Here is a 14,702-nt window from a genome sequence, read left to right as displayed (position 1 = left end):
CAACACAAACTCTTTGAAAAAAGTAAGCAAATGATGAACCAAATGGTGTAAGACTGAGGCTGCTGTTCAAATTAACCTCAGCTTGATCTTTTATAAAAAGCTATCACAGTCATTTTTACAACATGTTTTAACCTCAAAGTAGCATTTCAGCTTCAGACCTACACTGAAAAACACCACTCATTATTAACAGACAGAAATGTTTAAAGTATTTGACCTGGATCTGTGTGTTTCTTTCCTTCCAGCACTTTGTGACATGCATCCAATGAGAGCCCTCTTCCTTATTCCAAGAAACCCTCCTCCTCGACTCAAGTCCAAAAAATGGTGGGCTAAGTTTGAACATTATCCCCCTTCTGTTAAAAATACCTCCCATATAAACTCCAAGCTCCAAATATGACATCTAACTCCTCCTGTGCTTCACCCGGCAGGTCAAAGAAGTTCTTCAGCTTCATCGAAGGCTGCCTGGTGAAGAACTACACTCAGCGCCCCCCCACCGAGCAGCTGCTCAAACACCCCTTCATCCGAGACCAGCCCAACGAGAGGCAGGTCCGCATCCAGCTCAAAGACCACATCGACCGAACCAAGAAGAAGAGGGGCGAGAAGGGTGAGGACTCAGGGAGGGGGGGGGGTCTGTTTATCGCTGCTGTGAAACTGAAACTCCTGCTCCTACACAATAACAGGGCTGTTCTAAACTGTACAGAGGGAGGATAAAGGAGAGAGGATAAGGCAACAGTGAAAGGACAAACTTCATGTTGCTTAAAAAGGAGACACTTAGACATCTTCTTGTGTTTCTTGTGTCTCTTAATTTAAATATTTGTATTTTTTCCCTCCTTTGTTCAAAGTTTCCAACAGTAACCATCTCATACATGATGTGCATTGACATTGGAATGAATTTTTTAATTTTTGTTATTTGTCCACCCTAATCCACAGATGAGACTGAGTATGAATACAGCGGTAGTGAAGAAGAGGAGGAAGAGGCATCTGAGCAAGAAGGAGAGCCCAGGTAAATACATATCATCCCAGTGCATATGAAACTGGAGAGCTGTCGGTGCCTAATTTGCATTGTAAGCTTCTCGCTCTCTGTTGTATGCAAACTAGTAGACGCGTGTCTCGTCATACTTCACAACAAACAGACTAAATACGATAACTTCTCCCAATACAAGAAGCTTCCTGCTACCACGTTCTAGTTTTGCTAACACAGAAAACAGATGTAAAACTACAGCCACAACATTAAATATGTATATATTTTGGTACCACTTTACAATAAGACTACTCTTATTAAGGATTAAATGTAATTAGATTGGAAACACTTCATAAACCATTAATTAACAGTTGTAAATGAGTTATACATCAATGCAGGGTCACTATTTGGCAAGATGAAGGTAGGTTATACTACTGCATTTTTATCCATTTAGTTTAAATCTATCTTTCTTGCCATCTCATTATGAGCATTCATTTATTTATGAGCTATAGATATCTATAACTTCTAAAAGGGAGGCTTATAAAGTGTGAAACACATCACTTTCTATTGATGAATAATTAACATTTAAACTCCCAAAAGGGAGCCTTATTGTAAAGTGTAAAGCATGTGCAGATCATTTATTAATGAATGGTCATAAGCTTTACACTTTACAATAAGGATTGCCTTTGGGAGTTATAAATATGAATAATTCGTTAGTAAATGATGATGTCTTTTAAACACTTTACAATAAGGCTGCATTTTAGCTCCATACTGTACATAAGCATGCTGCCTGATGAAGACAAAGCTAACAATCTAATCTGAGATTTAGCAATACAGATAAATATGGGATCACTATTTGGCAAGCAACTGGTCACTGTTGCCCTTTTTTTTGCCAGTGAGTTATAACAGCTTATTAATGATTTAGAAAGGGTTCACAACCTAATTAACAAGCCAATTATAAACCATTCACACAGCCTTTATAGGGGTGGACTTATGGTAAAGTGGAACCCATATTTGATTAAAAACAGTAACATAAAGAAGTATCCAGTGAAAAAAAACCACTGTTGCAAACTGAGAAACTTAAAATCCAATATTACCTCCAGTTTGCTACCTACATGACTATTAGGGTGCTACGAGCTAACGTGCCTCTCACTGTGTCCTGTGTGCAGCTCCATAGTCAACGTTCCGGGCGAGTCGACCTTGCGCCGCGACTTCATCCGCCTGCAGCAGGAGAACAAGGAGCGCTCGGAGGCGCTGCGTCGCCAACAGCTCCTCCAGGAGCAGCAGCTCCGCGAGCAGGAGGAGTACAAGCGCCAACTTCTGGCCGAGAGGCAGAAACGTATCGAGCAGCAGAAGGAGCAGAGGAGACGGCTCGAGGAGGTGAGCGCACCGGTCGTACCTCAGACCGTCTATATCAGGAACATCCAAACTATTCCATAAAGGTTCATGTGTCTGCAGGTTTTCATTCCAACCAAACAGGAACACACCAGGCTTGACTCGTTTAATCTGCTGTTCTCAGTCTTCAGACAGCTGATTGGTTGACTCAAAGCCTGCAGGCACACAGCCTTTATGGAACAGTTTGGACATGCCTGGTCTATATGAATACCATGGTGAGCAGGATTCACATAGGCATCAGTAGCTATTTACAACTGGGTGTGGAGTCACACTAAAAGTTTGAATAGGACTAAAAATACATTATTCCACAGAAGGATTTGAGTTATTTATGACGCTTCCTACACGCATCTTCAACAAGCGGGAGAGTTTCTCCTCTGAGAGCAGATGACATCATCCTCTTAGACAGCGAGGAGCTTAAGATGAAATCGATTGATATTGCCTTACCTTGTGGTTTCATCACATTCAAAATACTTGACAGGCTGATCTAGATGATGATGGAGGATTTGACGGAGGAAAAATGTTGTAAAATATGTGACTTACATTACAGGCGGGAGGATTGATGTGTTGTGGCATGTATGATGATATACTTAGACCCAGGTAAAGGGAGGGGAGCTTCTAACACATTAGCAGCTCTGATGAATCCTGCTGGACATTAAGACAGATGATAAATTGTTCAATAAAAAGCTCAATAAATACAAATGACTCATATATAGTCTAAAAACATAAACACACTTCGTAGATTAGATTTTTCTGAAGCCTAAAACGTGACAAAACTAACAGTCATATTCACCAAATGATAAAAAAATAGTTGATAAAATAAATCAATGAATTTATCATCAGATCATTAGTCAACTGCCATTTAGGTGATTAATTATTGGAGTCCAAGGAGTTAAAGGATCAGTTCACATTTATGTGTGCCGTTTCTTAAACTACATTTAAGAATTCAGCAGCAACATCTCTCCAGAACTAGTGGAGTCCTGTCACAATAATAATCGCGATAAAAGATATTATTGTCATTTGAAGATCATTTTATACCACTGATATAATGATAATATAATAGTAGAATAATGATTGGAGAGTGGGTGCTAGAGTTATTTACCTTTAATTCTTCTACAGTCTCCACTCAGGACGTACACAGTGAGGAATGGAGGACACTACTTGTTTAGCCAATGTGACATGAATAGTCTCTTAGCTGCTAATGTGAAGTGTGGCAATATTGTGATGAAAAAAAAGATCAAAGTCATGTCCATGTATCATATGATAAGTCCATATATAGACATGGTGATGACGATGATTGCATTATTGTACGATAAGTCGATAATTATTGTAACAGGTCTATATTAGTGTCCCAGTTGCTTTACATTGCTGTCTTTTCATAGAGACAGTAGACAGTAACTGTCACTGAGTAGCTTGTATTTGATTTTTGGGCATTTGGTTAAAACTCTTCTCTGGTTTCAGGTTCTTTGTGTTATGATGACACTGTGAGAAGCTGCGGGCGATTTAAGCGGTTCATCAGGTGTAGTTTACATGTGTATACAGTATCTCTGTGCACTAACAGAAGAGATTGAATGATTATATATAATAGCCTGCAAAATCAATTTTAGGCTACAGTGGAGAAAAAAAAATTAATTGGTGTCCCTGGAGGACGAGTTTCAAACCCCTTTCTGTAATTATCTTTTATCTCTTTGAGCCGTAGTCTTTTTTTATTAGCGTCTGTGCTGCGAGCTCAGCTACATTTCCTCCTTAGTTTAGGGAGGGGAGGAGAGAGGGAAGTGGAGAGAGGAAGTTGTACAAGTGGAGTGGAAGAGATTTGTAGAGAAATGATTATAATTTTGGACAGAAGTAGATTGAACTCAATTCTCTGGAAGGAAAGAAAGAGAGAGAGAGACCTGAATATTCTGTAGTCAGACATGGACAAACACAGGAATAAAAAGAGGTAAAGACGAGATCAAATAGAATCAGGAAATGTAACCAGAGGCAGATGCGGGCAGATGTTGGTTCACTACACCTAGACTATATGAGACGATTTTTATTTTTATTTGCTCATGTTTCCCCGCGGCAGTCACAGCTTGAGCTCCCTCTTTTTTGATTCATGACGGCTGCTCGTGGATAAATCAAGAGAGAAGAGGCCGCGGTTGAACCGGGGCCACGTCGGAGAAACACCGCTCTACACGCGCTCTCCTGTTTTTGATTGATTACCTCATGTGGAATCCTAAAGTTCATAAAAAAAACACGACGCGTCACGACACCGCGGACGCAAACACGCGTCCTGCTGCTTTCCACGAGACGATGACAGACAGAAATCACTTTAATTTCTTCATCTGTCTGCTTACAGAGTCAAGTGTTAGATAACTGCCTGTCAGACTTACATTTCTTACTGTGATTAAATGATTATGTCTTCAGGCAGTGCTTGAAATGTTGACATGTTTTTCACTTTGTCCCTGTCAGCTCATCCACTGGAACACCGGCATACACACAGCCTACATTCATTATTATACTTCCATCCCACCGCCCTCACTGCTGAAATGCTCATTATTATTCACTTGAAAATCCTTGGCATTTAATGGCTTTAAATTAAATAACTTAGTTGCACATTCTCCAGCAGGTTAAATGAAAATAAAGAATTCAATATTATTTGCCTCACTGCTTTGACCTCAGCAGCAGATTTATAATGAATGTTATTTTTGGGTCATTACCCATTAACCTTCTGGTTGTTGTTCTTGATTTGAAAATGTTAACTTGATTTAAAACGTATAACTAACTCATAACTAAGTTAGATATGAACTATTATAACTTACCAGAGCCCAAGGTGACGTCATCAATGTGCTTGTTTTGTCAGACCAACACAGCTCAAAAACCCAAATATATTTAATTTACAATAATATATAATTTATATACAAAGGAAAGCAGCAAATCCTCAAAATGAATACACTTAAACCAACAAATGATCTGAATGTCGCTTATTATAATAGTCCATATAGATTAATGGTGTCAAAATGATTTTACTGTTTGTTAAGATAGATGATGAGCAGACCCAAAATCAATCTGGAATTTTTTTAGTTTTCAGCAGTGAACCAGAAAGAACATCTGAGGTATTCTGCTTGTAATGTGATAGATAGATATAATATTCATAGAAGATAAGAGAGATTGTTTTCAGTGAATTAGAGCTCAGCCACATTGTTCTGGAAATGAAACCCAGTTCTTTCCCCACCGATATCAAAACACACATTTCTCTTCCTGTTTTCGTTCATATTGCTCTGTCAGCTACTATGACTCACAAATAGCGACACACAGTTTTTTACGCCCGTGACACACTCGATTGGGTGAAATTTTTAATAATGCCTCCGAGTACATTATGAGCAAACATTTGAAACTATTTAACAGGAAGTGAAAAGACCTAATGATGTCAACATACTGATTTTATGACATATTTGGCATATATTAGAGATAAATAAACAATTAACACCGGGACACTGGATTAAAAGTGGGAAAAAGTCATTTTCATTTCACTAAGTCTTTGAGCAACATCTTTATCGGTGGAAAATCTGCAGGAAATCTGTGGATTTGTCATCGGAATTTTGCGGGCGCAGATTCCGTGTGGGCCTGATGATGAAAAAAATAAATATTTGTTTTGCTGGCAGCTTGTGCTGATTTGCTGGATTTGTCTTAAGAAAGTGACTGTGTAACTGTCAAAGTGACCAATACATTGAGTTATTCAATATTAGTAGTGTTTAGGATTACTCAAAAATGGGTCTTCTTTTTGCCTCCCTTCTCATCCTTTTTGATATGTTGGGTCTCATTGTTTATACTGTAATAATGCTGCTCAGCAAAGCAGTGGTAGCACCAAAGGTAGCATGTCTAAAGGTCTAAACTGTTGTTCACCTTATTCATTCAGTCCAAATCCAAATAATACCAACAACTACTGCAGCTCTTACTTCCACACTCATAAGAAAACATGAACCCTGCGTCACATATGACTAGACAGAAAATCAGAAAACTGGGACAGCGTCAGCCGGGACATGAACCAGGTTTCTGTGTGTTCACCCGCAGCAACAACGGCGCGAGCGTGAGATGAGGAGGCAGCAAGAGCGAGAGCAGCGCCGGCGCGAGCAGGAGGAGAAGAGACGCGTCGAGGAGATGGAGCGACGTCGCAAAGAGGAGGAGGAGCGAAGGAGGGCCGAAGAGGAAAAGAGGAGGGCCGACCGAGAACAGGTACGAAACAGGAACACAGAGAGAGGGAAAGTTAAGCAAAAACTTGATGATTTGTAGATTGTAGTTGCAGCTATTTCTTCTGTGCTTTTGATTCAATTGTGGCTCAAACTGAGTGAATTTACAGAAGCTTTTCCCAAAAAATTGTGCAAACATTAGTGTTTATTTCTGTGTAAAACTGGTGATTGGAAAAATTGACAAGCTTGGGGGGGGGAAAGCCTATTTTTACACTTTGGGAATTGGTTAATTAATTTCTGCAATCGCAATATCGTAAAATCCTGGAGGGACTGATCACTGAAAGATGGGAGGATGTTTTTTGTTTTTTTAAATTGGATTTGATATTAAACTAATGGAGGCGTGTCGGTTTGATTGACAGGAGTACATTCGGCGTCAGTTGGAGGAGGAGCAGAGGCACCTGGAGATCTTGCAGCAGCAGCTTCTCCATGAACAGGCCATGCTGCTGGTGAGTGTTTGTACTGTATGCCCGCTTTCAATGAAAATGTAGAAAATTCTGTTCCTTAAGCTAAATGTTATTTCCATTATTTTCTATACATCCCCAGTGGTTATTTTTTCCACAGCTCCCATGTTGTTAAATAGTTAACGCAGGTTCTCATTACTCCGCCGTTACACAAAGTTTCCTGATTCTGTTTTCCTTCCCATCTCAAACCGAAACAAATTATTTGGATTAACTTAAGACTTTTGTAGCTCCCAGGGGAGCCGTTAGCAGCTGAGGTCAAAACCTAATAAGCATTCTCAGGGTTTTTTTTCACCGGGGAAGTTGAGATGTTTACGGGGCCCGTAGTGATGGTGATGATGTCGCCAGGAAACTAGTCATCCAGCAGGAAGTGAGGGTTTCCCCTGTTTTTATTCCAGATGTTCCAGACTTAGAGTGGGACAGGATTGGGGTTTATTTGAAGGGGGGGCGGCTTTGTATGACTTGATGTTTTTCATTTTTAAAGGATTGTTGTCCTCCTGGGGTTACAGAGGATACTCAAATAATGTAAGGATGTGAACACATGTCTCCGCTTCCAGGGCTTCACACACTATCACTTTGTCATTGGCTGAGCTCTTTGTCACCATTCATAAGATTTCTTATAAAAAAACAAGATTTCTTTACATAATGTTTGGTTTTTAAATACTTGGATACAGTTAGAGCTGATTTAAAGTATTCAAACACTTGCTTCAACCAGATTTATCCTCCTTCATTATGTGGAGGCAGCTCTGGCAACAAGCAGAAGTTAAAAAAAAACAAACCCAAAAAACTAAAAATCATTACTGTTTTAATAGCACAACGGTTAAATGACTTTTCACAGAATTGAACTGCTCTACCAGACCTGCAGTTGGACACGCTGCACATTTGCTCCACGCGCTTTGCTGTTGCCGCGGCGATGATGCCGAAGCTCCGGTTTAACGCCTGGCGTCTCGCCATCACTAAATCCTAATGAGGATTATTTCTGTGTGCGGACCACATCTGAGCTCTGGAAACGGCAGTATTTTGGAACAGGCTGGTTACTGCTGATACTTTACAGCCAGGAAAACATGTTTTCTCGTAGATTTTCTAGGGAATGTGGCTCGCTCTCACGCAGATCAACTAGGAATGTTTTGGGGGTCTTGAAGGGTTTTTAAGTTGGTCATCTAAAGAATTACATATTTAAAGGGGTAATCCAGCACTTTACTATTTCTCCTTCATGATGGGGGACTTGTGAGAAACAGATTAAATAAAGATAAATCCAAATCCTAGATACTGATACATCTTTACTTAAAAACCCATAATGCCTGGGTCCTACATTTCCCATAATGCAACTGATAACATGTTCTCTTTATACTTCCTCTGTCTGGTAAATACCTCCATGTATTAAACCACAAGCCCCAAGTTTGAAACACAGAATTTCTTGTAGAAATGAGCACTTTCTTATAGATTGAGTGCTACTGAGCTTATATAAAATCAGTGCATTGCCCCTTTAAGAGCCCCACAGTTGTGAAAATGGTACAACTTTCCCAAAATCTCTCTGTCATCGACTGTGGTTCAACCTGACCCTCCCTGTACTCAGGAGTATAAGTGGCGGGAGCTGGAGGAGCAGCGCCAAGCCCAGAAGCTCCAGAAGCAGCTGCAGCAGGAGCAGGCCTACCTGCTGTCCCTCCAGCAAACCCAGAACCTGGATAGTAGCAAGCTGAGCGCCAACCCCCCACAAAACCTTGAACCCGACAGGGTAAAGCGCCCCCCGCAGAGCCCCGAACCCGACACAGACAAACAACAGCACAGCGCTGACCCTGGGAAGACGAGGTCCAGTCAGAATCACAGTCTGGAGAAAACTACAAACACCAAGCTACTACCGGTCTCTGACTTCCAAGTCCCCGCCCCCGACTCTGAGCCAATCAGAGAGGTGAACCCTGTCCCACTGACTGCCGTAGAATGCTTTCCGCTGCTTGTGTGTACTTAATCCCACTGCTTGGGGTGTGCTGTGTGTACCTGGTGATGGCTACAGTAGCTGCTAGTGTGGGGTGTTTAACGCTTTGTAGAGCAGCTGAGTGACTAGAGTCTATTAACGTCTTATTCTAAAGCCTGTAGGTCTAATAATTAAACAGGTCCATGATACAGTGATGCTCCAGTGATGTTGGCCTGGTACAACAGATACAAAACAGATATTACTACTGCAATCAAATGGAATGGAGACTCAATTTAAAAACACAAAAATAATAACATATGCTCAGTTCCTCTCAAACAGTGGATATGACTTGTTGACCCTAAAGATACACCAAATGAGAGTATATGTGGTCAGACTTGAGCTGTATGTGTGCTTGATTTCTGTGCAGCACAGTCAGTTTATTGAAATCACTCCTCCGCCACAGCTGGACTCAACTCTGATCATTATACTTTACCATCAATGGAGCATTAATTTCCTTCAATTAGGATAATTGATTTAATCATTTTAGTCAATTATCATGTAAAAATACCAAGCGTTTATTTTTATTGCCTGCTGATTACACTAATAAAGGTCAAGGTAAATCATTTAGTTCAGATTGTTTGAAAATGACTTACAGATGAAGCAAATAAGCAATTATTAAATTCATCTTCAGAAAAAAAGACGTTGCTACTTGGGCCAAAAAGGGGTTATGTTTCATAAAATATCACCAAATATACATGTTTGTCATCCAATGTTAATGTAGAGGCAAGGTCCCAAGAGTGTCTTTATATTAAACATTAAATGGGATTTACATGCATCATGACTATATCATCTGTTTTGACCACATTGTGTGTTTGCCACATTAATCTTTAATTACTGAGCCCTACAGCTTCATTTTTTGGCCACATTGGAGGAAGAGTTTTGGATGAACAGATCCTCCTCCTACTCCTCCTCAGTGAGGGCACCAGCACTCCTCTAATTAGCCTCATTGTTGTCTTTCGCCACCATATTAATGAATTTACTCTAATAACGGGCCACCTCATCCGTTCTCAGTGGGATTCCTTGTCTCTCTCTTTAAGGCGTCCTGCTGTTGCCATTTAGCACCTGGTAGGGGAGGAAAGAAAGAGGAGACATGAAGCAGATCCAACAGGGACTGTGTGCATAGGAGGTTTTTTTTCCTTGTTGGTTTAAAGATACTAGAAGCTAAGATAAACCAGGTGTGGTTTTAATACACCAGACGAGCAAAATCCGCCAGAAAATTAGAATGTTTGTAGGATTTTTATTTACACACGTGATCTGAAACGCACTCCGGCAGCCGTGCCGGAGGATGCACTCGGGCAACAGTGGTTGTGAACAGCAGGTATTTGGCTGTTTAAGCAGAAGTCAGTAGAGTAGATGTATTTAAAGAATAATTCCAGTTTATCACAAGCTGGGTCTTATTTTCGCTTCACATCTGAGAAAATGACAATATCACAATAAAGGTTTCCAGATCTCAGTAGTGACTCTGTTGAGTAGAATGTCACCAAAACTATGAAAATAAGACCCACATTGTAATAAATATTATTTATCCATTCATTTCTGTACAGTTTTTGATTGGAAACATATATTTTTATTGGTGATATTTTTTTTAACATTGAATAATCTGATTCTGCATATCTTTTTTCACAATAAAAGCATGCCATTGCTACATCAGAGCTGTGCACATCTGAAAAGGATCAAACCCTCGAATATGATGTAACTATTCTCTTATATGTTTAGACGTGTTTGTCATCTAACTATAATCTAACTGGATACTGAGATTTTTTTTTTTTATAAGTTCTATTAAAAAGCAGACAATTTCAAATTAAGAGCACATATAAAATGAGCTGTTCAGACAGTTTCAAACATGTCACAATTGTTCAGTGGTGGTGTTCAAACTGACTTTCAGCCCAAATGTCACTGACTCCTCTTTCACACACAAACAGAGCCTCGGTGTGTACTGGGAATCGGTGTCCCGGACCTCGGTGTGTGTCCTAACCTTTTTGTGTGTTTTTTTTTTTTCTCACTCTGAATGTTTTCTTCTCCGCGTGAAAAATGCATGCTGGTCGCGGTGCTGTTATCCTACTAGCGGGGATGTGGGAGTATCGTGGCAACAATAACACCGCTGCCCTTGAGAAAGTGCTTTGTTGTTCCTGCTGGTGTGCTGGTGTTTTTCAGCAGATGACTTTCTGATGTGCTCTTACTACTGCTGGTACAAAATGTCTCTGCTCTGCGGGGGGGGGGGGGGGGGAGAACTAACAAACCGTAGCGCCTGATGGCTTTAGTCCATTTACCCTCCACTTTATGCCCTCACACACTTCTACATGTACTCTCAAACCACTGCTAATTCTGCTGCTGTGTGTGTGTGTGTGCGTGCGTGCGTGCGTGTGTGTGTCCTCCTCAGGCTGATGAACGATACCGGAAGAACATTCAGGGTTCTCCTCAGGCAGCGCAGAGCAAACCGCAGCAGCCTCCGGTGCCGCCACGCTCAGAGTCTTCCTACCCCAACGGGAACGCTCCTTCTGAGGCGCCGGCCATGCACCGGCCTGTGGAACCACAGGTAACCACTGTGACCTCAACCCACCCCGACCCCCCAACAACCCCTCTTTTTGAAATGATTCCTTCTTCCTTTACTTTCACAGCTTTTTGTACACACAGGCAGCATTTTGAGTTGGTGGGTTTGCGGGTTGTTTCTGCCACTAAATATGGCATAAGTCTTGGTGCTTTTTTTTTCTCCTCTTCTTTGCAGGATTTAGCTGTTTTGTTGCTTATTGGGCAGATTGAGACTCTTAAGGCTACATGCTCACTGCTCACTTCAGGTCTGCTTGTTTAATGACATTTACTCCAGACAGCTGATCTCCTCAGCCTCAGTGGCAGACATGACTCATAAGCTCCTCAAAAAAAAAAAAAAAGTAAATACACGTGGTTTCATGTGATATGCTTTGAAATCATATGATACCTGCCTTCCTGTTCAGACTTCTCTCCAACAAATGTCTGTCTCACTATTTTCTTAACTGTCTATTCCATATTATTGGAGCTGTAATGAATCTGGAAAGACTTCCTTTTGTGACCTTTCACCTGGCAGGTTGCATAGTAAAGACAGTCAAAGATTGGCTGATAAGTCAAATCTAGACTGAGTACTTTTATGTCATTTTCTTGTTAGTGGATCAGTTTATAGTGTTGGAAGAGAGGAATGGTAAAAGATGATACAGCCACAGCAGGTATCACAACTATATGGAAAGTAAATGGAAAGTTATAGAGTAATGAAATTGAAACACAATGACACTAATGCCTTTCTTGAAAGTCTTGAAATAGCTCTTCTGAATAAGCAACTCACAACCAACCACATGACCCATTGCAGGTGACATCATTTTGGGAGGTGAACCAGAACTTGCCTTACTTCATGTTTGAACAGACTAAATCTGATTTTGTTTGGATGACATTGTGACCATTACACAGCAGCCAGCATGTGGAGGTTCATTTCTGGAGCTGTAATTCACTTTGGATCATTTACTGCATGGTGTCAAATGAAGCCTGTTAACAGGAAGTTGTAAAATAAGCCTAGTTTGTAGCCTCACATCCATGTGGCAGTACTCCCCCATCTCTACTGACTCAACATGCTACCTGTGCACTTGTTTCACTTTAGTAATAACCTTTTTAAAACAGTCTCTCTTTCAGGTGATTCTGTTTGCTCTTGCCCTGTTGACTGGATGGCTTTATAGTGATTATACACTTGATCTAAAGTAGATGTGCTCTCTATGTGTTTCCTCCTTCCTGAGTCGTGTTTCTAGCTTCAGTCTTTCAGGTCTTTTCAGCTGAAGAGTGGATCCAACTATCTGCTGTTGTTGAACTTCTCTAGTTTCCATGTAAACACAGGGTTGTCATCATTTCTATTTTAATTCACTTATTTTAAATTGTACATTGTGAAACTGTGTTACATCACCAAGCTAATGACATTTCCAAGAGATTGGTGGTTTCTGATAAAAGTTTTTTTCCAAAATCGAAAATAAATCATCCTTTTTCACAAAGAAATGTGGCAATGAAAAAGAAAAAGAAATGATCCCAACCCTGAATGTATACCCTTCTCCCATGATTCAATCTTTGATTGACAGGATGTCCTCCTACTCGTCAAGCCAAACAAAAGTACTTCTACCAAATGTGTCATTATTACAAAAATGTGCCTGTGTGTGAGTGAGTGTATACATGAGAATGTTTGTCTGGTGGTATTTTGGAGGTTTGATCCTCTCCACTCTACATAATGTACCTCCTCATTGTGTGCTGGTGATTTAAAACATCCATAATTTATGAGCAGCCAGATTTGCAGCAGGGTGACTCAGACAGTATTAGTCATCTTCTCAGCGAGGAACACGAGCATGAATAGTCAGAGTTCAATGAAGTCAATCTGTTTTGAATATGTCGAACAGATCAAATTATACAAAAACAGATACTGTAACTTGGGAAAATGTGGTTGGGGGGGATGGGGTGATGATGTAATTCGGAATGTTAAGAGTGGATTATTCCGTTTTCTCTCATTAGCTATGAGTGATCAAGCTCAGATGCTGCATTGTGCGTTAACATGTCCTCGTTACACGCTCATACTCCAACTGTGTACTGACTCAAACGTGGATGAGTTTGTTTTGAAGTCCTCTGATTAGGGCAGATTAAATAAAAATGAAAACTGCTGTCTGAACTACTTCTGTGCCCAAATGGCAATGAGCTGCAGTCATAGAGTAACGGGGGTACGGTTACAGTTAGGGTTAGGGTTAGGTTTTCATGCCTAAATGACAAAACAAGTTGTTCGTCAGCACCTTCCTAAATGACCCATAAGACTGTTCCAAAAAACACCTCACGTGAGCTTTAACTGACCTGATGCCTCTGTGGTTAAGTTCTGGTTCAGTTTAGACATCAAAGACTACTTAGTGGAGGTAAAAGAGGCTTGTGGTCACAAAGAAGATTGTGGAAAGATTACATTCATGGTTAAAAAAAAATCAAGATGGATTGCGAGCTGCCATCTTTAGTGTCCCAACCATGAATGTGTGCATGTTGTATGACCTGTATGTGTTTTTTTGCCAAAATATGTTTGCACGCCAGCCTGTGTTCATGCCTTGTTAATACAAATCATCTCCATGCTTGCTACTGGTGATGAGGCTGAGTCCTCCTGAGGCCTAAAATGAAGTAATTAATCTACCTAAATCTGCTTTAATTCAGACCTTAAATTGTTCTGAACAGTTACTTGTAGTGTCTATGCCTTTGATTTAGTCTTAGAAGAACTCATGCAATACTGATCTGTTCTTATTCCTTCTAATTGGCGATGTTGGGAGTTTGAAATTTAAGTAGGTGAAACCTAGTTTCCCTGTCTTAGTGGTTTACTATGTACTGCTAGTTTTTGAATATTTTTACCATTCTCATAATGTCATCAACATATTTTGCTGAAGCAGCATCCAACAAGTTCATTTTCCTTAAATTATTAAATGAACAACCAATTTTATTTAATAATAATAAGGTATCACAGATGGATGTAAAGTCTCACTAATATTTGTCTCAGGCTCACTTCAGCCTCATGTCTCCATTCACTGTCTGCTTTTTGTTAATGTTACTGTCTTGTTTGAATGATTTGCTTCCCCTGTGTCGGTCCCAGAAATCAAAAGTATGACATTGTACCTTTTGTTGCCCAGGGTGAACCTTTTTCCAAATCAATTATTGATTAGAGCTGTGAT

General features: G+C 40.3%; 1 protein-coding gene across 4 annotated transcripts in view; it reads left to right on the top strand.

Annotated features, from left to right (window-relative positions):
• The window catches only part of LOC133992781 (mitogen-activated protein kinase kinase kinase kinase 4-like), a 95,144-nt gene that overhangs the window by 60,610 nt on the left and 19,832 nt on the right, over nt 1-14,702 (top strand). For 2 of the 4 annotated variants that reach the window (XM_062431519.1, XM_062431518.1), the window contains exons 9-17: nt 243-321; nt 426-601; nt 928-1,000; nt 2,128-2,338; nt 6,404-6,565; nt 6,939-7,025; nt 8,614-8,846; nt 8,943-8,946; nt 11,390-11,545. In XM_062431519.1, coding sequence (XP_062287503.1) covers nt 243-321; nt 426-601; nt 928-1,000; nt 2,128-2,338; nt 6,404-6,565; nt 6,939-7,025; nt 8,614-8,846; nt 8,943-8,946; nt 11,390-11,545 — 1,181 coding nt within the window. Of the gene's footprint in view, nt 1-242; nt 322-425; nt 602-927; nt 1,001-2,127; nt 2,339-6,403; nt 6,566-6,938; nt 7,026-8,613; nt 8,947-11,389; nt 11,546-14,702 lie in introns of all 4 variants that reach the window. The other 2 variants (XM_062431516.1, XM_062431517.1) reach the window with 2 other exon arrangements.

The sequence above is a fragment of the Scomber scombrus genome, chromosome 13, assembly GCF_963691925.1.
Source record: "Scomber scombrus chromosome 13, fScoSco1.1, whole genome shotgun sequence".
In the NCBI taxonomy this organism is placed as follows: Eukaryota; Metazoa; Chordata; class Actinopteri; order Scombriformes; family Scombridae; genus Scomber; species Scomber scombrus.
Note: the sequence above shows the minus strand (reverse complement) of the source record. Positions and strands in the feature narration are given on the sequence as shown.